The 24,919-nt window shown below is 35.8% G+C and overlaps 1 protein-coding gene across 1 annotated transcript in view; it reads left to right on the top strand.

The window, feature by feature from the left end:
• CEP290 (centrosomal protein 290) overlaps positions 1-24,919 on the top strand; it is an 85,159-nt gene that overhangs the window by 52,587 nt on the left and 7,653 nt on the right. Inside the window, exons 37-48 of the mRNA XM_029955359.1 lie at positions 906-1,119; positions 2,524-2,661; positions 4,626-4,847; positions 5,173-5,295; positions 8,679-8,824; positions 9,181-9,336; positions 11,959-12,082; positions 16,176-16,310; positions 17,704-17,790; positions 19,259-19,423; positions 20,409-20,531; positions 21,941-22,113. Of these exons, the coding sequence (XP_029811219.1) occupies positions 906-1,119; positions 2,524-2,661; positions 4,626-4,847; positions 5,173-5,295; positions 8,679-8,824; positions 9,181-9,336; positions 11,959-12,082; positions 16,176-16,310; positions 17,704-17,790; positions 19,259-19,423; positions 20,409-20,531; positions 21,941-22,113 (1,806 nt within the window). The remainder of the gene's footprint in view (positions 1-905; positions 1,120-2,523; positions 2,662-4,625; positions 4,848-5,172; positions 5,296-8,678; positions 8,825-9,180; positions 9,337-11,958; positions 12,083-16,175; positions 16,311-17,703; positions 17,791-19,258; positions 19,424-20,408; positions 20,532-21,940; positions 22,114-24,919) is intronic.

The following is a 24,919-nucleotide window of genomic DNA, read 5'->3' on the forward strand; positions in this document are numbered from 1 at the left end:
TTCCACTGCTTTTGTCTAGCTTCTACCTAACAACTGTCCCTCTGGACCTCGATTTCTTATCTGAGAAAGAGGGAAAGTTGAACTACTTGACTTTATAATTCCACTCCAGCTCTGAAGGTCTTGCAGCTTTATATTCTTAACCTACTTATCCAAGATGTCTCTGACAAAATTAGCACTACTTTTGCTTTATTAAGAAGCTACCACTTTTAAGAAATGACTCTGAAAGAAAAAGAGAACCAGCAATAATATTTGGTATCTTTTCAATCTCATTTTCACTGTTGTATTAAAGTTTCTACATGACATGTTATTTTTGGTATAGTAAGTTCCTGTCATGTTTTGGAGTATAAAATTGCTTGTGCTTTTGAATCTAATTCCTGAGTATAGAAAATAATCGTCTTTTAAAATTATCTTGTATATATAAATTTTTGCCACATGAAATTCTTGAATGGTTGTTTTGTACCTTACCATTGTCATTTTAGACTAAAATTATACTTTTATTCTCTGTGTGCACATTGATATATGTATATTAATATGTCAGGAAAATATAGATCTGTGTGTTTAGTAAGACCTCATATTTTCACAATTTGATGGTTTTTATAGTAACTTCAGTTTTTATCATCTTTCAGGAGACATATTTAAAGTGCTATTGTGTTCCTTATATTGTCTAGAGGTACAAAATTCCTAGATGCATGCGTTGCCAAAAATAGTAAACTACAAAAGAAAGTTTATTTTAAGTTAATTTGAAGACTTAAGTGGAACAAAGAATTGTTCTTGTTTTGATTTGAATTAAGACTTGGGTTGTAAGGATACTTCGGACCCAACATTTGCTCTTTACAAAATTCCAGTCAATCAAAATGTTAATTGAAGCAACCTCTCCATTAAACACATATGTTTGCTTGTATTAGGCTCCAAGAAAACCATGCAGAAGAAGTGAAAAAAGTGAAAGCAGAAGTAGAGGATTTAAGATGTCTTCTGGCCCAGTCACAAAAGGAGTCACAGAGTTTAAAATCTGAACTTCAGGCTCAAAAAGAAGCAAATTCAAGAGCTCCAACAACTACAATGAGAAATCTAGTAGAACGGCTAAAGAGCCAGTTAGCCTTGAAAGAGAAACAACAAAAAGTAAGTAACAACAGAGTATTATCAATATTTAGGAAATATATGTGGTAATAGATTGCTTTTAGAGAAGACTTGTAAAAGATTATATATGTGTGTGTGTGTGTGTGTGTGTGTGTGTGTGTGTGTGTGTATTTATATCTGTTGTAAGAAAAAATATGGGCTTTGTCTTATGTTATTAGGCAGGATATTTGCCTTTTGGTGGGGTTTTAAGGTACAGATACAGCCCAGTTTATCTTTTTATGTTGTCATCAGTTTGATTTGTGATAATCTATAGGAAATAAGGGGAAATCTTAATCCATTATTTTCTCTCCTTTTCTAACTGGGTTTTTATGCTACTGAGGCTATTTTGAATGATTGAATAATTTGGGGGAATATGGGGGAGGTAGTGACAGTGAGGAGGAAAGTTTAAAGAAGAAAGTTGCAGAGATAGTTTTTTGAGAAGCAGTTGATCAGCAGGTTATCTGAGGTATTTTTAAAATTTATTTCAGGTTTGAGAATACTCAATTGTTTTTGAATGTGCCACTGTTTTTCTGTGCTAGCTTATGCAATTTATTGTCAAAATTCAAGACTCTTCTAATCCTATAATTTTACTTGTCTATATAAATTTAATTTCACTTGTACTAAGCAATTCAGATAAATATCTAAACTTGGATATGGGGGGCGCCTGGGTGGCTCTGTCAGTTAAACATTCGACTTCAGCTCAGGTCATGATCTTACAGTTTGTGGGTTTGAGCCCCACGTCGTGCTCTGTGCTGATAGCTCAGAGCCTGGAGCCTGCTTACTTCAAATTCTATGTCTCCTTTTTCTTTCTCTCTCCAACTCATGCTCTGTCTCTTGCTTTCAAAAGTAAATAAACACTAAATAAAAATAAATAAATAAACTTCAATATTGAAAACAAAACATGCAGCTTTTATAGCACAAATGGCTTGATTTAATGTTGGTTTTCAAAATTAGTATTGTCAAGATTTTGAACTCACACTCGATTAGAGAATTGAATGCAGTTACTAAAGAAAATTCATTTGAAAAAGTAGTACTCTTTTTTCTTTTTTCTTTTTTTAATGTTTATTTTTGAGAGAGAGAGACAGAGTGCAAGCAGGAGAGGGGCAGGAAGAGAGGGAGACATAGAATCTGAAGCGGACTCCAGGCTCTGAGCTGTCAGCACAGAGCGCAACGTGGGCCCTGAAATAACAAACCATGGGATTATGGCCTGAGCTGAAGTCAACGCCCAACTGACTGAGCTGCCCAAGAGCCCCAAAATACTGGACTCTTAAGTTTGTGAATTATGTTTGCTTAAACACATGGTATTTTATGAAAATAGTTAAATGTGATAATGCATGTTAATTTTTTGTATCATGTTGCTCATATAAAATATTAATTCTAAAAAAGTGTGCATGTTATAATATTCAGGCACTTAGTCGAGCACTTTTGGAACTTCGGACAGAAATGACAGCAGCAGCTGAAGAACGTATTATTTCTGCAACTTCTCAGAAAGAGGCAGATCTCAATGTTCAACAAATTGTTGATCGACATACCAAAGAGTTAAAGGTGAGCATCAACACATGCATTAATATAACAAAATTCCTTATAATTACTATCAGAAGAGGATCCACTTTGATATGTAGCAATTTGGATAATGAATAGAGAATTTATTCTAATGATTTATTGGTAGATAAACACATTTTTGAACAATAAAACTCTTCATTGCACTCAAACTGATTGTTATCTTGGAGAGTAGCAAAAAATAGGCCATTATTAGCTACTTCTTCCTAATAGAATTAACGAACATTTTACTTAGAATTTTTGTTTCTGTGTCGATAAGTAAGATATCACTTTATTTCTTTTGCTTCATCAAATTTTTCTAGTTGTTGCTAGTTCATAATATGAGTTAGTTAGCGTTCCTTTTCTTCCCCCCAAAATAGTTTATGGAAATTATATAGTCCTTGACATTTAATCATTAGAGCTGCCTAAGAGGCTGAAGCCTCTTTTGAAATTAAATATGTATTTCTTGGCTATGTATTTTATTGTTTTCATACATGATAGCGCATTAGACTTGGTGATTTAGTTATTTTTACAAAACACATGTATTTCATAATGATTTTTAAATTTCTTTACACAGAGTTTCATAGAGTATATTCTCCATAAAAATGAAAAATATAAAAATTATATGTTTTATTTTGTTTGTGATTTTGATTTACTCATGATTTATTTGTGTGTGCTCTTCACCACCATTAAATTGTGTAGGGACTGGATTTTACTTAGGGTTTTTTTTTTAGGTTTATTTATTTTTTTAGTAATCTGTATACTTTTCATGGAACTCAAACTCACAACCCTGAGGGGCACCTGGGTGGCTCAGTCAAGTGTCCGACTTTGGCTCAGGTCACGATCTCACAGTTTATGCGTTCGTACCCCATGTCGGGCTCTGTGCAACATCTCAGAGCCTGAAGCCTATTCAGATTCTGTGTCTCCCTCTTTCTGCTCTCCTGCTTGCATCCTTTCTCTCTCTCTCAGAAATAAACAAACATTAAACAAATTTTTTTTTAATCTTAGGACCAAGATCATGATCAAGTCACATGCTCATCTCACTGAGCCAGCCAGGCGTCCTTACTTAGCCTTTTTGAATCTCCCATTGTAGCTACCAAGATTAGCAGTATAGTTGACAGTAAAAATCCATTAAGCAAATAAATATTTAACAGGAATAGCCCTTTGTTGATATCTTCTTCAATACCTCTTTGCCTGAAATGTTATCTTCTCTGAATTCTTAACAGTCTTAAAGTCCTTTTTCTTGAAGCCTTTTTTGACTTCTCCTGGACAGTTTGTGTTTCTTCTAACTGCATTATAATAGTGCTGGTTTCTTATCAGTGTTATTGGTAATGCTTTTGGTCTATAGTAGTTTATCCAACAAAACATACTAAGTACCAGTATTTCCATTGCTGTTACTGTATGGTACAGCTGGGGACTCCTGAACAGTGGCTTCAATATAGTCCTGGGTACTGCGAGTTACCCTTTTATGTCGTGTCTCTACAAAGTGGGTTAGAAACTATACATGTTAGAGATTGTGTTTTATACGACTCTAAGTCTTCATAGCATTGAAAACATAGCCATGTACATTCATATGTCCTTGTTCCTTTAAATTAGGTCAGCCACAATAAAAAACATTTGCTTATTTGATAAAATTTTGTTTCTGGGTGTTTGTTGAAGATGAATTGCCCTAGATTATTTCTTCATGTTTTGTTTTTCTCAAAATAGACTTGGTTCATTTGAAATGAAGATAGAAAAATATATGTAGTTAGTGGGGTTTTTTTTCCCTATGACTTTAAAAATTCAGATTGAAACTTTACTTTTAGTAAGTTTTAATTTAATAAGCATTAACTGAACCTTTTTAATAAGTATTAAGATTAATTTAATAAATATTTAGATCCAAACTTTCTTTTTAATATGTAATAGATGTTTTATATTTTATTGTTGATACTTGATGAAGATTCATGAATTAAGCCTTTATTTTGTTTTAGTCACAAATTGAAGACTTAAGTGAAAATCTTTTAAAATTGAAAGAAGCACTTAAAACAAGTAAAAACAGAGAAAACTCACTAACTGAAAATTTGAATGACTTAACCAGTGAACTGCAAAAAAAACAAAAAGCCTATAATAAAATTCTTAGAGAGAAAGATGGAATTGATCAAGAGAATGATGAACTGAAAAGGCAAATTAAAAGACTAACCAGTGGATTACAGGTATTTTATTTTTAATTCTGATAATGTCTTTTATTTAAAATATATAGGTAGTAGTTTATTTCCACTTTTTAATTTCCCATGTAATATTTGCGGAAACAAGCTTTCAGATCACTCTGATTAGATACTTCCCCCAGGGACCTCTTTTATATTTGTTATTTTAGAGTAGCCTGTCTTTAAATGCAGAAGCATCCAGAGTGCATCAACAGTGCATTTAGAAAATGTGGTTAGCTATAGCTTCAAAAGTTTCTATAATTGGACTATTTATTGTATATTTTGTTTGATACTTTTTTACTTTTAAAATGAAAAAATACATCTTATATTTTAGGGAAAATCTCTGTTAGATAATAAACAAAGTTTAATTGAAGAACTCCAAAAGAAAATTAAAAAGCTAGAAAGCCAACTGGAAAGAAAGATGGATGAGGCAGAAATAAAGCCTACGAAAGAAAAGGTATGTGAAGAAACATACTAATTAATATGCTTAAGGTAATCATAGACTAACTTAAATTATATAATTGATGAATAGGTAATATACTCTAGAGGCTCCTGGGTGGCTCATTCGGTTGAGAGTCTGACTCTTGATTTTGGCTCAGGTCATGATCCCACAGTCATGGGATTGAGCCCAGAGTTGGGCATGAGCCTGCTTGGGATTCTCTCTCTCCCTCCCTCTGCCTGCCCCTCTGCCTGGCTTGTGCTTGCTCTCTTTCTCTCTCTGTCTTTGTCTCTCTCTCTCTTTCTCTCAAATAAAATACTGTATTAATTTGAAGACCTAACACGTAATATAAATAGAGAAGTCTAAGACAAGTTTATGTTCTTTAGAAATTTACAGTGACTGTAGATCATGACCTGAGCCAAAATCAAGATTCAGATGCTTAACCGACTGAGGCACCCTAGTGCCCGTGCCCCTATCATGTAACTCCTACTCAGAAGTTACCACATCATCATCATGGCCTCTTCCTGACAAAGTATCTCTAAAACCGCCTCACATCTTACATATCCAGCTTTCCCCCAATATAATTGTTTATATAGATAGGTGATTTTGACCTTTGAGAAAGAAAGTTGGGCATTTTTAGTCTCCTACCTTGACCCAAATGTGTTCTTTTTATCATCCAGTAGAATGGACTTAGTTCAGGGTAAACAAAGTGATTTCGGATTTAGTATTTGTAGTAATCAGTAACCAAACAACTCATAAATTGATTCTGTACTATGAGAAAAGTTGCTTAAAATTTTCTAAAAGTTTAACTAGTCCATTGTTCTGTAATAATTACTGATAGAAATTATCAATTTCCCAAATCCCCTTCAATTGGCTATGATGCATATAATGAAATTGGTTACAAATAATAAAATGAAGACTTACATTGGTAGCATTGAAAACATCAAGAGACCTGAGAATAAGGTATTAGTAGTAATGTTTGCCCATGCAGAAAATCACAAAGGAGGAACTAAGGTTACGAAAACATTCTTTGTAAAATTTATGCAGAAAATACTCAATATCTATAAAGTAATTTCAATAACATGGCCATAAAAAAGAAAAGGAATTTTAATGCCACTGAATAGAAAATAGTAATGGGATTAAAATGTCTTAGTAGAGTATATTCCAAAAAATATTTATCCTATGAAAATTCACCAATGTTAGTATAATTTTTATTAAAATGTTTTCACTTGTATGCATTGAACCACAACATACTTGCTGTCTGAAGGTTTGGTGGTAAAAATTGCAAGAAAAAAAATGTCCTTCCTCTTCCAGATTGCTTTCTTTGCTGCCTTCCCTCTTGGACGAAGGTCTAATCCTTAGATACCAGTTCCTAACCTTGTTCCTATCAGGAAGGCTTGTAACTTTGCCTGGACTCCTAATCTCTGTTTCGGTTTATTTCTCCTTAAAGTAGAAATGATACCATTTGCATTGCCAATTTCCAAAGATTATTTTGGCAATCAAATGAGACAATGTGTGCAAGTCTTTTGTAAGCCATCAAGTCCATACCATGATATTAAGTTATTACTAATTAGAAAAAACAACGCATAGACCAACACTAATATTAAAAATGGTATCCAGGAATCTCGCAAGAGTATTATTTCAAATTCCACAGTATTGGGCATTTCTAATTTTTGGATGTTTTTATACTCAAAGAGTGATTTCATACTGAAATTTTTATACCCTTTTCTATGTGATCCCATCCCCACGCCTTGCATTCCTCTGTTTCTTATGCTGTTAAACTTTTCTCCATAGTGTTTAGTATTATCTGATTTACTAGAGATTTACTTATCTATGTGTTTATCTTTTGGATCCTAAGCTTTAATGGCAGGAATTCTGCCTGTTTTGTTTATGGTTGTATCCCCACTACCTACAACAGTTCGTAGTCCTTAATATGTACTAGATGCTTGGTATTTGTTAAATGAATGAAAAATTTTAAATGCAGTCACATTATTCTGAAATCCATCCCTACTGACTATTGGTACAGAAATTATGAAAAGAGAACTTCTCCCTGTATCTTCTCTTCTTCCCCAGTCAAGAACAGGTCCGTGGCGATGTCTGCCTTTGTTATTTTTTTGTTGTGGTTCATTTTTAAATAATTCCAGCCTTGTTTCTCTCAGTCTTAATTCAGAGGGTAGTGTCAGAGGGTAAATGCCTAACTCCATGCTGTAGAATTATTTACTTATATACCATTATGCCCAAGCTAATATTTACATTCCTGGAGGTACACAAAATTTTTGGTATATACTTCAGGAAAAAAGTTAATAACTATCAAACATTTGCTGAAGTTTTTATGTTTTATTAAATAATACTTGTTAGGTGAATTAAATAAAGACAGTAAAAAACGTAGCTAGTATCAAAGAAGATAGATTTGATAGGGCAATGTATCTTAGTTGAGCGTTTGACTTTAAACTTTGGCTTTTAACTTTTTTAGCCCTGACATTGCCTTTTGAAATAAACACAGTATTTCATAATATGCACATGAAATTTATGGTTAATAGAAACTACCTACATGTGTAATTTCAAAAATATCATTATAAATGCCCTAGTCGAAATATAAAGAGAAACAAAATAATTCATAAAAATAATATATTTCTACATCTCTCATGTTTCAACTTGAAGATGCTCTGGCGTACTACACTAGAAAACATAATGAAATAGTCTCATAGCATTAATGTGAATTCAGAGCTACAAGTGCAAACTGATGGAAATGTATTCTGTCGGCAGCGTATATGCCCCAGTGGCATTACTAAGGCCGTTAACTATTTCTCTTCCCTGCTCAGCACTTGCCAGCAGCTGAGATACTACAAAATATTTTTTTTCTTTTCGTCTATACTCTGCTCCCTTTCCCTAATCTCCCCAGCCAACACAGATTAGACCGTAATGCTTTTTCTCTGGTTTATTCATTGCTTCCATTCTTAACACCTAGAGTGGTGTGGCAGATGATCAGCACTGTATAACCATCTGTGGGATAAGATTTGAAGGGGCTGTGATGTTAGGAGATTGCTATTTTGGTCAAAATTGAATTGGTCATTTGTACATATAGACTTTTGTTAGAAGCTTACGTTGGTCATGATCATCTTTATTAGAGTCTTTACTTAAAGACTTTTAAGTCTGCTGACATTTGTCCAAACTGTTCATCAGAATTTCACCTGTCAAATAATACAATATAGAACCTTTAAACTGAAGGGCATTTTTGCTAGTGGCTAGGCATGTCTTGAGATTCTAGACATCATATAGCAAAATGAAAGTATTTACATATTCCCTAGGAAGTATTGATTTACCGTCGTTCTAGTAAATCGTAATTGATAAATCCTGAAATTAAAACCAGTATTGGTAATTTTCTCCTTCATTGTTTACAGAGTACTAAAGAAGAAGTAATTAGGTGGGAAGAAGGTAAAAAATGGCAAACCAAAATAGAAGGAATTAGAAACAAGTTAAAAGAGAAAGAGGGGGAAGTGTATATTCTAACAAAGCAGTTGAATACTTTGAAGGATCTTTTTGCCAAGTGAGTTTAAATTTAACCCTAGTTAGTTATTTTTGAAGTCTTTAATTGATCTGGAAGTTACATAGTTTTATTGTATTTGATAGTACATATTTGGTGTCATATTTGAAAAATTTCAGTTTTAATTATGATTTATTGTCTGTGATTCACTTTATTTTCTTTAAAATGTATTTAAAATTATTTTAACAATTTATAAATGGAGTTTCCTATAATTTTGAAATAAGTTAGCTCATAGCAATACAGCAAGATCTAGGTATTTTTTATGTTGGTGTTGTAGTTAGTAGTAAGCTTCAGTTAAATAAATTGAACAGCAAAACAGTGAATTTTATATTTTCATAATGCTATATTGAATCCCACAGGGCTGACAAAGAGAAACTTACCTTGCAGAGGAAACTAAAAACAACTGGCATTACTGTTGATCAGGTTATGGGAGTGCGAGCTCTGGAATCAGAAAAAGAGTTGGAAGAATTGAAAAAGAGAAATATTGACTTAGAAAATGACATATCATATATGAGGTAAGCTGTTATGTGAAAATGTGGGACCTATTACAATATGAAGAAATATTGGCTGACCCATAGAAACCGATGTAATGAGTGTGCATTACTTTATTTAGGCTTGGGTTCTGTTATCTTTTCCCATGTGAATTAAAATATTCCTGGTTCTTTGTATGTCACATAATTTGGATTGTATATTTGAACTTATGAATATTATGCTGTGAAACTTTAGATCTTGGTTAAATTCTATGGAAAATGTAGTATTTTTGTTTTCACAGGCAGGCAGTCTGGATAGGTTCAGGCCCCAAGTTTCAACCTGCTTTCTATGGGCTGTGGTTCTGATACCAGTTTTGTTTTCAAAGCCTTTATAGTCTCTTGGGACCCATCCTGCCTGTGCACCTCCCCGTTGGAAGTCTGGTACATGGGCTGCCTTCCATCTGTTAGTTCAGTTCTTTGAGTCTTTGCTATTTTAAGATCCGATCCATGCACCCACAGCTCAACGCTGAGCCTAGAAGTTCATGAATGACATTATAGGATCCCTTTCTCAAGTTCCTTCCTTTCTGCCATCTCCCTGATACTTGCTGTTTCCCCGGGGCCCCCCCTTTTGGTACTTTGAATGAAATCTGGGGCTCTTGTCACCTTGTTCTACTGTTTACTTTAGCAGTTGTGTATATGTCTGGAGCCAAGCAACAGGAGGGCAGACGGGGGAAGGGTAGGGGTGGGGGACGACTTAGAGTCTACCCCCTTAGTAATCACAACTCAACCAGTTGGAGAAAATTCCTTTTCCTAAATATTTTGGTCCTATGGGTTCCCATTGCAGCTTCTGCCGCCACTTCCATGGGATTACTTGAGGGTCGGAGCATGAGAGAATGGAGTGAACAAAAAAATAATGGGGGGAGGGTGTTTTCTAGGGGAATATCATAAGTGCCCTTTATCCTTGCTGGAGCGAGAACTCTAAGCCTTCCCTGGAGCTTTCTCCCTCGGTGCTAACACTCACCTTCAGGTTTCAAGCAGTGTTGTGTTCAGGCCAAGAAACACTAGAGGAAAAGGAAAGGTAAATAGCTGCCCATTTGCTGATACTTCGAATTCTGGTATACTGTCCCCCTCTGTAAAATACTTACTTTTCAAAGTTCTCAAAAAGCTGTTCCATATATTTGGGAGATACAAGATTGGGTGTGTTTACACCACTGTATCTAGAACCCCCTTCCTGCTCCCAGTGATATTTTTTTAGATATTGGTTTCATCATCTCTTTCCAAGCTATGTCTTCTCTGATAAAATCACAGTCATGCAGAGCACAATCAAATCATGCCTTAACAACTAAAATTGTAATTTTCTGTTTTATTCATTTCTTCTTAGATGAACTTAGATTAGTTTTACAAAATTTGTTACATCCTCTTCTAAGTGTTTAGAAGCAGTCCAGAATCATATTAATGATCATTTTCTAAGTGTGGTACCTACCTGTCATATTTGGACATGGGGATACTTCTGTTCTTAAATTTATCATACTTTTTTTCCTCTCCGTTAATCTTCAATAATTATCATTAGTGCTTCTTTATTAATGTCTGTGATCATGTCCGTATTAATGTAATGTCAACTTCTTTTAAAAGAACACACATGAGTTTCTAAGCTACATTCCATTCCCCTTTTTTTTTTCTAAGTCATTGTTTCTTAAATCCTTCAGAATTGTCCTTGATGGAGAAGAACACAGTGATTGAAGTATTCTTTCTTTCAACATCTATTTTGTAGTTATTGTCTGATCCCAGTAGCAGTTCCTTCTCTTCCTTGTTTTTCTTGTTCTAAACATGTGTTGAAAACAATGTTAAACCCTTTTACTCTCCTTTGCAGTTTTCACAGGATCAAATAATTTTGGATTTGAAACCTAATACTTTTAGAGGTTTATTTACTTTTTTTTCTAATAATGTGAACATGTGTGGGCTGAAATAACTGGAGAAGATGTGATAGAAGAGATTGAGCTTGTCTTCTGTCTCAGTTCAGCTGTGAATTTCTAAATTTTTTAATCAAATCTAGATATTAAGGGGAGGAAGGACGTTACAAGAAAGGAGAACCCTAGCGGAGACATGGTGGCAGGGGTGAAGCTTTCATGTGGGTAGGGGCAGATGTTTTTGCCTTAGTAAAGGTGGACCCTGGACAGTTGGGTTGAATAGGTGTAATAGGGCCAGTATTTGGGGGGGCCTGTAGACTACACACATGAGACTTGGAGTAACAGATTGTTATCTGGCACCACTAAGAGCCTTTTTTATATCATTGAGCTTCTTGAGAAGTATGTTATAAAATTATTATATAATGTTTTAAAAATAGAGGTATTTTGATTCATCTTACACAATTCCATATAAATGCATGTTCTTTAAAGATATTAATTAGTGCATTTCTGTAAATCAAAATACACTTGTTAACTCATAATTCAAAAGAGCCTTGCAGTGAACCCTCTGTAGAGGATCACTTTATAATCTAAATAGTTATGTCCTAACTTTTTAAAAATGTATAAGTTTTATAGAATTTAAAATAAATAGAGTTAACAAATACATTATATATTTTCTTTTTTGTATTTTAATACAGTAAAGCTGTGGAAAGTTGATGTTTGAATGTTTGAATAATAAAGTGTCTGTTGTTTTTTATCATAGGACCCGCCAAGCTCTTCCTCGAGATTCTGTCATAGAAGATTTACATTTACAAAATAGATACCTACAAGAAAAACTTCATGTTTTAGAAAAACAGTTGTCAAAGGATGCATATTCTAGACCTTCAGTAAGTGTACATCTTTTGTTTTTCTGCTTTTAAAGTTTAAAAGGGATACAAACTTCTACCTTTATCTAGCCCAAAACATTAAGCTGCTGCTTCTTAATATTAATGCTTCTTATTATTAATATTAATGCACTAAATCCAACTTTTATTTTTGCCAGGTAGTGATGTATGTTAACTTCTTTAATCTTCTTACATAAGTAAACAAGATTCTTATGCTTTGCATAAAACTTTATTACAAATGGTTTTCAGAGATTTAAAAAAAGTAATTATTTAGAGTTTTGCTGTGGCAAGAACATACAATTAGGCAAATTAGAAAATTATAGCATTGTTTCCATTCAAATGTGTGGTATATTTCTAGTTTTCCTTTATAAACATTCATTAATATAGAGTTGCTTATTGTATCTTACTTTAAAACAATAGTCTGCATAGTTTTGTTATTTTTTTCTTCTTTTCATGTTTCTTCTCTTTCTTCTGCTTCAAGCAGAATCTGTTATGTGACACAACTACGCTTTCTACCCTTGCTACCAGTGTTAATAAATACAGGCATAATATTTGTCACAAAAAGAGCACTTTCCACAAGAACAAAAAAAACCCCATAACAGTATTCAGAATTAAAAATGGGAAGGGAATACATGCCAGTAACAACTTACATCGTCAGGTACCTAAAAATACTCTGCGATATTACAGTAATGAAGAAAGACACACAGCAGAAGATATTGTGGATTCTGCGGAGTTAAATAAATCTGAGGCAAGACCAGAAAATAAATCAAGTCTGTGTAGGTCAACTAATGGTACCGTGGCAGGCATTACGTCCAATTTTGAAAACGAACCAGATCCTGAAATTGAGAAAATTAATGAAGACTATTGTGAAGATAATAAACAGGAACATAAAAACCAGGAAGAGAACGAGCTAGGCAAGAATGATAAAGGAGAGGGACACATCACTGAAGATGTGAGTCACAATGACAGCGTGGATCCAGAAGGACCTGCCGGAGAGGAGGATGATTGTGCCACAGGTGCCGCTGCACGGACTCCGTGTGCTGACGAGGAGGCGCAGGCACACTCTGAAAGCGATGCGCCAGGCCAGCCACGAAGTGAAGTGTCCCAGGTTTGAGTACATGGCAGTCCTGTGTTTGCTTCTTAGAGCAAGTGGCGTACACATAGAGTACAACCGGAAATAAATTGTGTAGTGTTTATAAAAAAATACTAACTATTCATGAAATGTGTCTTAAGTTCTAACTGACAAGTTCCTATAAAAATTAATGGTTATGCATTTCTTAGTTGATTTTCATACTCACTGTTTTTCCACTCGTACTCAAAAAGTATTAGATAAGAGGATAACAAAAACCAGGCTCTTCAGAGGTGTTCGTTTTGCCTTAGAAATTTCTAATCAGGGCGCTCTGAAATCTCATCACAAACTTTGATTACAGTGAATAAAAGTAAAAATGTGTTATGTTACTGTGTGACATTATTTGGTCATCTTTTTGCCATGTATTTTATAAGTTACTTTTTTATAATGAATAAAGTGAGTGTGCATGTGTTGCTGTCTATGTTGTATTGGGCCGAGGTATAATTTTCACATATTTGCAGAGTATTGTTACTGTTTTCCATGGGAAGCCTGGACCTTGAGTAACATCTCTAGTGATGCAGAACTAGGATCAAAACACAGGTCTAACTGTACGGTTATGATCTCTCCATGTATACCCTACTTTTGGTCAGTTTACAGTACAGTATAGACTAACACATGTTTGTCTCCACTTGAAATCAAATGGAATTTACCTTTATTTTTTCCTTATCCTTTCCACCTAGCTATTCCTGTCACCTAAGTCCTAGAAACATCAGTAGAAACAAACATTTAAATGACAAGAGAAAATGGGGGGTGCCTGGGTGGCTCAGTCGGTTAAGCGTCCAACTCTTGATTTGTGCTCAGGTTGTGATCTCACGATTCATGGGATCGAGCTCTACGTCAGGCTCCATGCTGAGTCAGCCTGCTTGGGATTCTCTCTCTCTTCTCTCTGTCCCTCCCTCACTACACTCTCAAAGTAAACATTTAAAAAAATAAAAATAAAGGTTAAGAAAACATGGATGAAAGTGACTTAATTCTTATGTCATATCTTTATCCAAGTTAATAATGATGTTTCTCTTTTTTCCCTTGGTAATAAGTGGCTAAAAAATTGAGGCGTTTACTGTGTTACCTTAACTCCCGTCCACGAAGAATTTGATTTCCTCTTCCATAAAAGAATTGAAAATCTCATTCATTATGTAAGAATTTTATTTATAGTACCTTTACAGAATAGAGAGTTTCGTTAGAATTTGTTTTCAAGAAATTTGGAGAGTTCCAACTAATACTTTTTGTTTTTTGAGAATAGTGGGGGGAAATGATCCATATGTACTTACATAATTACATCCATGTTTCAGTGAGGAGAAGGTGTTAAAAAAAATCCTCATGTGAGATCACCAGATAGAATTACTCTCTCCTGTGAGTGATAACTTAATAAATGTAATGTCTGTCATATCATTTGCTAAATCACTACCACACACAGAAGAGATGAAGTGAGGCAGGCAGAAGAGCTCAGGGCCAGGGCGTTCATTACCGATTTCCAGGTCTGAGGAGACCTTAAAAATCACCCCATCTTGTGCCTTCGTTTGTAAGATGTAAACACTGAGGACCTTGCAGGTGTGCTTTGCCTAGTGTTAACCTTAAATAGTAGCAGAATCAGAATGGATACTTGGGTTATTTGACAGAGAATGAGGGTAAGCACGGACATATTCCTGTGGTACAGACATTAACAAGTATGTCTTTTGCACACAAAGAAATGCACACACGTTCCTTTGTACAAAGAAGTCAGGTGGATACATGCAGTGTTTCTGCTAGTGTTCTTTGCCCTCAGGTCAGAATCAAATAGCCTAGAATTTCTGTACTTTTCTGTATTGTATATTTTAATGTCTAATTTGTTTTGCTTTTATTACCTACAGGTAAATATATCAGAATGTGAAGTATTTAACCTACTGCTAATTAAAAAGATGTTATAGAGCCATGTACAATGGACATATTTATGTAACATTGCATTTTTTTTAAACTATAATGTCTCTGGAGTTATTGACTTGATAGACCGTCAAGCCAGTAGAGAAAGGGATGGGGAAGGAAAAACTAAAGCTATGATGAGTACTTGCCCAAAACTGTTTCATATGATGCTCATAACAAGCATAGGAGGTGGGTGGTGTTCTACCTCCTTTATAGAAAAAAGTAATCAAGAACCTATTTCTCTTTCAAATGTCCTGTAGTTTAGAATGAGAAGTAAGAATGAACATAAAAAATAACCCAAGGTGGATTCGTGCCAAGAGAAATGCAATATAGTGTTACTGGATTTCAGAGGAGGGAGTGATCACTTTCAACGAATGAAGAAGAGCGTTACGAAAGAGGAAAGAATTAAAGCACTTCTTTTTGGAGGCTCATGTGTTCGTTTGCTAGGGCTATTGTAACAAAGCGCCACAGATTCAGTGGCATAACAAATTTTTTTCTCACAGTTCTGGAAGCCATTAGTCCAAAACCAAGGTATTGGCAGGGTTGATGCCTCCTTTAACCTGTGAGAGAAGAATCTGTTCCAGACCCTTTGCCTTGGCTTGTAGATGGCCAGTTTCACCCTGTCTCTTCACATTATCTCCCTTCTATGTATATCTCTGTGACCAAATTTCCCTTTTTCATAAAAACACGTTCATACTGGGTTAGGACCCATCCTAATGACCTTAATTTGAGTACCTCTGAAAAAGCCCTATATCCAAACAAGGTCATATTCTGAGGTACTGGGATTAGGATTTCAACATATGAATTTGGTGGTGTTTAGTCTCATAGTTTAGTCTTAATGAGACTATACATGGATACATTATATATGTGGACATTTTTAAGGCATACTTTGCATTTTATATTAAACTATTACTCTTTTCTAACTTTTTTATATGGGGTCTTTTTTTAGATTTCTCTTTCCATGTTTTTTGAGGGAAAAATATTTCCTTTTAGCTAATGTTTTCTTATCCAATGTGTCTTATATAACTTTATTATTAAAACAAAAATATCCCTAATTTTACTTTCCTGAAGACTACAGGAAGAGAGTCAGACGAACACTATCAAAGAGAACAGGAGCTTCAGAGGGAGAACTTGAAGTTGTCATCTGAAAATATTGAACTAAAGTTTCAGCTTGAACAAGCAAATAAAGATTTGCCAAGATTAAAGGTAAATTTAATGTTCTTCAGTTAAGAAACCAAATGCCTGGAAACATTTTCTCCTTCTTCATATTAGTTTATGAAGATGCCAGAAACTCATATTCATAAAATACTATGGTAGTGTTACATTTTCTAGATTTGTTCATGAAACAATTATTTATTGAAAGCCTACTGTGTTAGGTACTCTTCTAGGTGCTGGGAAACAGCAATCAAAACATTTCTTGCACTTGTAGAATTTATATTCTTGTGGGAAAGGCTGATAATAAATAAGTAATATGCAGTATGCCCGTTGATGTTAAGTGGTAAGGAGAAAAGCATGGCTGATGTGAAAGGTGTGTGTGCATGCATGTGTGTATGTGTGTGCACGCACGTGCACATGTTGATGGGTTGCGAGTGTTTGGAATTGCTGTTTAAATTAAAGTAATAGGAGAAGGCTTCCTTAATAAAATGATGTTTTATCAGAGAGCTAGGGGAGAGGTTAGGAAGTGGGTCATACAGATACTGGAGAAAGAGTCCCAGACAACAGAAATAGCAAGTTCAAAGCCCTGAGGCAAGTAGATGGTTGGTATATTTCAATAACATTTATCACTCTTACTTAGGATATTTCTTTAAAAAAACTAAGTCTTTAAGTTTATAGAAATTCGGAAAGAAATCTCTTAGGAATTTCATTTTGATGTTTATAAGACGTTTATTTTTGGTTTTCCAAATCTCATCCTATTTATGGGAGTCTTTTTTTCTTTTTTCTGGCTAATTGTTTCAGTTCTGTTTTCTAACTTAGAATATTAGCAATCTGTTAATTCCACTGGTAATGATATAATTATGTCCTCCTAGAACATTCTGACTTTTACATTATTAGAACCAATACTATGAGTTCGGCTGTCTGTTTCTCTCTACTATCTGGATAAAGATCTCTTTATGTCATTTATGGGATGGTTAAAATCAGAGTTCTAAAACTCGGAGGGTGCCTGGGTGGCTCAGTCAGGTAAGTGTCCAACTCTTGATTTTGGCTCAGGTCATGATCTCACATTCGTGAGTTCGAGCCCTGCGTGGGCTCTACACTGACCACAGGAACCGTGCTTGGGATTCTTTCCCTCCCCATCTCTCTGCCCCTCCTCTGCTTGCACACACACACTCTCTCAAAATAAATAAACATTTACAAAAAATAAACTGTATATAAAGGCAGTAATGTGGAAAATATTTCTTGAAATTATATATAAAATATTCTTGTATTAATGCATTTCAACATATGTCTTAGTTCAAAGTCCTTACTGCTATAGAGACCTTTTTGTTCAGTTTGGCTATATAGTTGAAGAGATTGCTAGTTCAAATGAATTGTTTGCCTTTCCTTTTCAGGGGCTCTAGCTATGTTAATAAACTGTTATGTGATTGTTTTGATCTTTCAGAATCAAGTAAGAGATCTGAAGGAAATGTGTGAATTTCTTAAAAAAGAAAAAGCAGAAGTTGAGAGGAAACTTGGCCATGTTAGAGGGGTGAGTGTGTGAGAATATGCCATATATTTGTTTTGATTTCCACAGTGATAAGCTGAAAATGAAAAAATCATCTGTCACACGTAACAAGCATTTTACTTCAACCAGACACACATCATCTTTTTCCATTGCGTTTCCCTTCACACCTTGAAAACATTTAATTTCTAGGAATCTTCCTTCTGTTCATTAAGGTAACTACTCACTGCTCCTTGATCCAATTCTAAGATTTTGTAACTACTTTTTATGATTTCCATGGCAACTTCTTAGTATAATGCTCTGTAAATATGTTTCCTAGGTTTTTTATTCCTGTGTTTTTCTTCTCATGTTATTTTGTATTAATTTTTTACAATGAATAAATGCTTCTGAGGAGGCCAGGCCAAAGATTTAAACTCCTGTTGTTTTCATGTTAGCAATGGGGTACAAATGGAAGCAATCAATTTAAAAATTTATTCAATTAGTAATATTAAATATATGACAGATTTGGTGAAAATATTGAATTATTATTAGAAAAAGTACTCAGAACAAATATCTAGATGAGAGCACCCAACATTCATTTCATAAATAAAAACCTGGGGGCACCGGGGTGGCTCAGTTAGTTAAGAATCCGATTTCTGCTCAGGTCATGATCTCATGGTTCATGAGTTTGAGGTCCTGGTTGGGCTCAATGCTGACAGCTCAGAGCCTGGAGCTGCTTCGGATTCTGTGTCTCCCTTTCTCTTTGCCCCTCCCCTGCTTGCTCGCTCGCTCTCTCAAAAATAAACAGTAAACTTGTTTTAAATCAGTTAACTTGATTTTTTAAGTTAATTATGAAAGTATATATTAAAATTATTTATTATGAGGTTATTCATTGAATAGTGTGAATACTGACTAAAATACAAAAAATAAGATTATTTTACTCAACTGTTAAACTATTTTAAAGCATAAGCAGTCAAACTTCTTAATTGGTGACCTATCTTTATTGATAACTCTACACTAGATTTTTTTTCTTTTCAGATGTCTCTTGTATTTATACTGGACAGAAACTGAATTTCTAATCAAATTAGAAAATCACCTCTGTTCTGCAGTTCAAATCTGATAACTCATGAGCTCTTTAATGATACAACTTTTCTTTTGTGGTTTTTTTCGTATAAAGAAAATCTGGTATACTGGAAAGAATATTAGCTAAATAGTATATTTATGGATCTTAGCCTTATTTTTTTGGAACAGACATCAAATTTAGACTGTTTAAGCTGTTACTCATTAGCTACATGACTAGGAATATCAAATTCTCTGAGTATTGATTTCTTGCTTATAAAGTAAGAATTATAATTCCTATCACATAGGGTTATTATAATGATGAATTGAATACAAGTTTTGGCTTCAAATGTTAGGAATCAGCAATGAATGTAACGATGAGCCTGTCTTGTTGGTGTTTTATATTATACTTTCTCAGATATTTGATTAAATACAAAGTTAACATATTCTTTTGTAGTCTGGTAGAAGTGGAAAGACAATTCCAGAACTAGAAAAAACCATTGGTTTAATGAAAAAAGTAGTTGAAAAAGTCCAAAGAGAAAACGAACAGTTGAAAAAAGCATCAGGAATACTGACCAGTGAAAAAATGGCTAATATTGAGCTGGAAAATGAAAAATTGAAGGTAATTTTTTAAATATAATTTATTGTCAAATTGGCTAACATACTGTGTATATAGTGCGCTCTTGGTTTTGAGGGTAGATTCCTGTGATTCATCGCTTACGTGTACTACCCAGGGCTCATCCCTGCAAGTACCCGCCTCAATGCCCATCACCATTGTCCCCTCTCCCCTCCACCCATCAACACTTAGTTCGTTCTCTGTATTTAAGAGTCTCTTAAGGTTTGCCTCCCTCCCTCTCTGTTTGTAACTATTTTTCCTGTTCCCTTCCCCCATGGTCTTCTGTTAAATTTCTCAGTGTGATCATTTGCATGGAATGTTTTCACCATTATAATTTCCATTAAAAGCTTATTCATTTTTGAGAGAGTGAGCGAGAGAGCGCACGCAAGCCGGGGAGGGGCAGAGAGAGAGAGACAAGGAATCCCTCCCTCTGAGCTGTCAGCACAGAGCCCAGCGGGAGGTCAAACCCATGAGATCATGAACTGAGCCCAAGTCAGACGCCCAACCAAGTGAGCCACACAGGAGCCCCAACATAATTTCCATTTTTCAAGGAAGATTTTTAAACATACTCCTACTATTTAAAATGGTTTTAAGAGATGCAGTAACTGTTTTACATATACAGAAAAACTTGTTAGAGACAAGACTAAGAGAAATCAGAGTAGCTCCACTTGGTCATTTTAGTATTTCAAGACCAATGGTTCTCACTCTGGCAGCATAAATACTTACCAGTGTCGATTTTCAAATATACAGATGCCTAAGCCCCAAGCCTGACATTGATTAGGCTCTTTTGGGTATTGTGATTTTTAAGTCATCAGCTCATTCTAATGTGTAGCCAAGGTTGGGAACCTCTTCTCTAGATGACCTGTACAAAAGGGAAAACTTTAATTCTATCAAAAATAATCTCTAAAACTGCTTCGGTTTAAGTTTTATGAGTTTGTAGGATTGTCTTTTATTTCTTTGTTCTGATAATGTATAATTTATTTTTTACTAGGCTGAATTAGAAAAACTTAAAGTTCATCTTGGACGTCAGTTGAGCATGCGCTATGAGTCCAAAACCAAAGGCACAGAGAAAATTGTTGCTGAAAATGAAAGGCTTCGTAAAGAACTTAAAAAAGTATGATTTTCTTTACTGATTATAATTACTTTTTTATATTAATATATCTTGGAAAAACTTGATGAAAATGTCTATTCAAAGCAAAGTAGATATTAAGAGATTTAGGAATTGTATCTTTATGGCTGCCATCCTTTCACTATGAGGAATATTGAAAATAAAAAAATTAAGAGGCAGTATATTATAGAAGCCACACATCTTGGAGTCAAATCCTAGCTCCATTACTTACTGGCTATAGAAACAAGGACAAGCTGCCAGCCCCTCTCTGACGCTCGATTTCCCTGTCTATGAAGTTGGGAATAGTAAGTATCTCTTTCACAGAGCTGCTGTGGGACGTAAGTGAGATAATATTTGTGCACTTGGCCTAGAACAGTGATTGGTGTAGAGTAAGGAATATATGAAACTGTTATGTTATACAGTAGGATCCCTTTCTATTTAAGTTGCATAATATATTTTGCCTCAGACAACTAGGTGTGGTGGTGGTATTTATATGGATGATTCAGTGAGTAAGCTGAAATTGAGATTTTTAAACTAGTTACAGTAGTATCTGAATATACTGTGAGGCCAGAGTGGTAGTGTGCTTTGCATGAATGTTTACTAGTGGAACTAATTTCTGGTACATATTATACATATCATAGCTAGGCCTCTCAAATACTAGTGAAAACAAAACCTCTTTTAAGTGTGTTAAGACAACATATTAATACATGACAAATGTAAAGTAACCAAACAAATTTTTTAAATTTTTTAAATTTATTTTTTAATTTTTGAGTGAGACAGAGCACGAGTGGGGGAGGGACCAAAAGAGAGGGAGACACAGAATCTGAAGCAGGCTCCAGGCCCCAAGCTGTCAGCACAGAGCCTCATGTGAGGCTCAACTCATAAAACACATCATGACCTGAGTCAAAGTTGGATGCTTAATTGACTGGGGCTATGCAGGTGCCTCAAAAATGACAAATTTAAAGCAACCACTAGAGTAAAATAACTTGCAAATATATTTCTCTCTCTCTTTTTTTTTTTTTAACTGTTTACTTATTATGAGAGTACAAGCTCCTGGGTCGGGGATGGGCAGAGAGAGAATCCCAGGCAGGCTTTGCACCGAAAGTGGGGCTCCATCTTACCAGTTGTGAGCTCATGACCTGAGCCACAATCAGGAGTTGGACCCTTAATTGAGCCACCCACGTGCCCTGTAAATGTATTTTTCTAACCTGGTTTACGTGATCTGTTGTTCTAATTATTTTGATCATACTGCTATTTTAGAGTAAATGAAACATTGGGTCTTTATTAGATTTTAATCAGCATTTAGAGCTCCAGGTTACATTTGTTTTGCAATTTGTGGTGGTAATTTTGAATATATTGCATGTATGAGAACAGTATTGTTTTGTCAGCATGTACTAATTAGCTTTTAATGATAGGAGACTGAAGCTGCAGAGAAATTGCGGATAGCTAAGAATAATTTAGAGATACTAAATGAGAAGATGACAGTTCAACTAGAAGAGACTGGTAAGAGATTACAGTTGGCAGAAAGTAGAGGTCCGCAGCTGGAAGGTGCTGACAGCAAGAGCTGGAAGTCAATCGTTGTTACAAGGTAGGAACAGATAATTTATAATCTTCACAAAGTTTAATCAGTTCCAATGCCGCCATCATTGCGTCAAAAGAATAGGACACTACTCTGATTAAGCACGCTCTTTCCTGATGAGTTGTTTGGGTGTTGCTTGAATAGGATACTTTGGGCAGCGCCAGGACCGTAAAAGTGCTTCTTCTTCCTTCAGACATTTAATGGACGTGGGTGGCAGGGCATGGACAGAGCAGAGCTGGGGCTGGGAGGGGTCGGAGCTGGGCGGCCACCACGCAGCAGCTGTCATCTGTGAGCCTGGGGAGATGGCGCCTGGCTTCTCCTGGGGGCTGCTTTTCTCCGGCTACAACTCAGCTTCTGCATGATATTTTTCTGCATTGTCTATTATAGATTTTCTACCTCAAGTAAAAGCCAGCCATAATTCAGCTGTCTTGTCACAACCTGTGGCAGACTGGATCTGGGCTGTGCTGTCATTTTGGACTTCTGTTGTGGGAAACATGTTCTTCAAATAGCCCTGACAGATGAATTCGGCAGCATCTTCAGTGTCTCAGTGGCCTCTACCTTCTGGCACTAGACTCTCGCCCATCCTGTGAACCTTTCTTGCATGTGGGCTTCCTGCCTGCCACATAAACTTTGTAGCTGTCAAAGAGGTGTTAGGAGTAAAGATTCATGTGTATTGTCACTTTCATCATGGGTAGTTCATGACTCTCATTGGAATCCATCAAAGGCTGTGGTGTCATTCTCATTTCCAATTTTAAGCAGATGCTTCCAGTACTATAGAAGCCAGAAACCAATGAGATCCGACCCATGTCTTCCCATTACGTTCATTCTGTATGAACTTGTGTACTTTACATTAGCTGGTCCCATTTCAAAAGGCAAACTCATCGGGGGTTTTTTGTTGTTTTATTTTTTTATTTTTTAATGTTTATTTACTTTTGAGAAAGAAAGTGCAAGTGGGGGGAGAGGCAGAGAGAGAGAGACAGAGACACAGAAACAGGCTCCAGGCTCTGAGCTGTCAACACAGAGACCGACATGGGCGGTCGAACTCTGAACGGTGAGATCATGAGCTAGGCCGAAGTCTGATGCTCAAACAACTGAGCCACCCAGGTGCCCCAAGGCAAACTCATCTTCCTCTTACCATATTCATAGAGTTCTTTATGTCCACACATCTCTAGGCTCCCCTTCAGTGTCTACCTTCAATTTAGAGGGGTGGATCAGCAGTCACCATCACTCCAGCTGGGATGGGAGCCTTAGCGCTGGGAGGCCACAGCAAGTCCCGCCTGGTCTGCTGCACGGTACTTCCCCTGTCGGCCAAGTCTAAGGACGAAGGTTAGGCAGGCCGATTAGAGGGCAGCCCAGATGGCCAGGCAGGACCTAGAGACGGGTCCGTGGTTCCTAACACAATATTGAGAGTGCTCAGAATCCATTCTCCCCCTCCCACCCAAGCTCTCTCAACTCCAAAAGGGCTAGTGTGAGGGTAAAAGGAAGTAAGTGGGTGATCTTATCAGGGAAAAGGGGTCTCTTTGGTCTGCCTGGACCCCAGCTGAAGGTACTCAGCCAGCAACTCTTATCAGCTGACTTCTTGGTTGGTCCTTTATTTCCTTCTACAATCACTTGTTAGACTCAAAGAATATTGAGTTACTCTGGTATTTTTTTAGCAGACAATATGCTCAGTACATAGTACGTGCCAGACTCTGCCTCACGTTAGATGTATCTCTAAAAGGCTGACTTTAGTTCCAGTGGAGCCAGGTGGTTTCCTTGGCTTTAGAAATACCTAATCTCACTGTGACCTGAAATAAATTATATCTCTTCTGTGAGTTCAAGTGTTGTTTTTATTTTTTAATTTAAAGAGATGATCGTCCTTGTCTTTCCTTTCCTAAAAAGGGCTCTGTGAAGCTACAGAAAAGATTATTACTGTGAAAAGGGTTTATAAGCATTTGAGAGGGGTGATAGTTAACATAATTGAAGATGACTTTGCCTTATACATAATTTGTGTTTTTTTAATCTGTGCACTGTACAGGTAACTGAGCATAGGGTAAGCCTTCAGTAAATGGAAAAAGTTTTGTAAATCCTGTAGAATCGACTTGACGGAGTGAAGGCTAATTCTGTCTGATCCTTGACCTCAAGAGCCTCCCTAAATCCAAAAAACAAAACAAAACAAAACAAAAAAACTTGCTAAGATCTGCAGCTGGGATTATACGTCCACCTCAGTTAAGTGTTTAGAGATGTCTTTGGGGCCCATGACACATTAGGTGTCTCTCATGCCTGCAGTCTTCATAGGTGCTCAACAGACCAGTGACATCTGTTGTTATCAGGCCTTGTACTGGCTGCTAAGACAGGCCAGGTGATGCCAGAGCCATTACAGATGGGGTGATCAGAGAGATGAATGAAGCGAAGGAGTAAGCTTCTGGTGTTTCACCCCTTTGGTGGAGTCTGTCAGGTTAAGAACTCTCCTTTCTGACCATAGTTTCTCAGATTTATCAAAAACTATTTGAAGGTATTGAAATAATAATTTCTATTCTTATAGTGTCCTTACCTGATTTTGTTACCAAAGCATTCTTTTTCCTTTCTCTGGGAAAGTTTAAATATTATAAGCATTGTCTCCCTTTAAGGTGGTATGATAGGCTTAAAAAATCATTTTGCTTCAGTGTTTTAAAATTTTCTTTTGGAGTCTAGATTTTTTTTTAATTATTGGTCATTTCTTTAAAGGTTATGATCTATTCAGATTTTGTCATATGCCATTTTCTCACCCATGCTTTTGCATGCTTTTCCACTCCCAATAGTGTCCTTTTGGTTTTGCTCTACCTGGATACCTTAC

The sequence above is a fragment of the Suricata suricatta genome, chromosome 10 (assembly GCF_006229205.1).
Source record: "Suricata suricatta isolate VVHF042 chromosome 10, meerkat_22Aug2017_6uvM2_HiC, whole genome shotgun sequence".
In the NCBI taxonomy this organism is placed as follows: Eukaryota; Metazoa; Chordata; class Mammalia; order Carnivora; family Herpestidae; genus Suricata; species Suricata suricatta.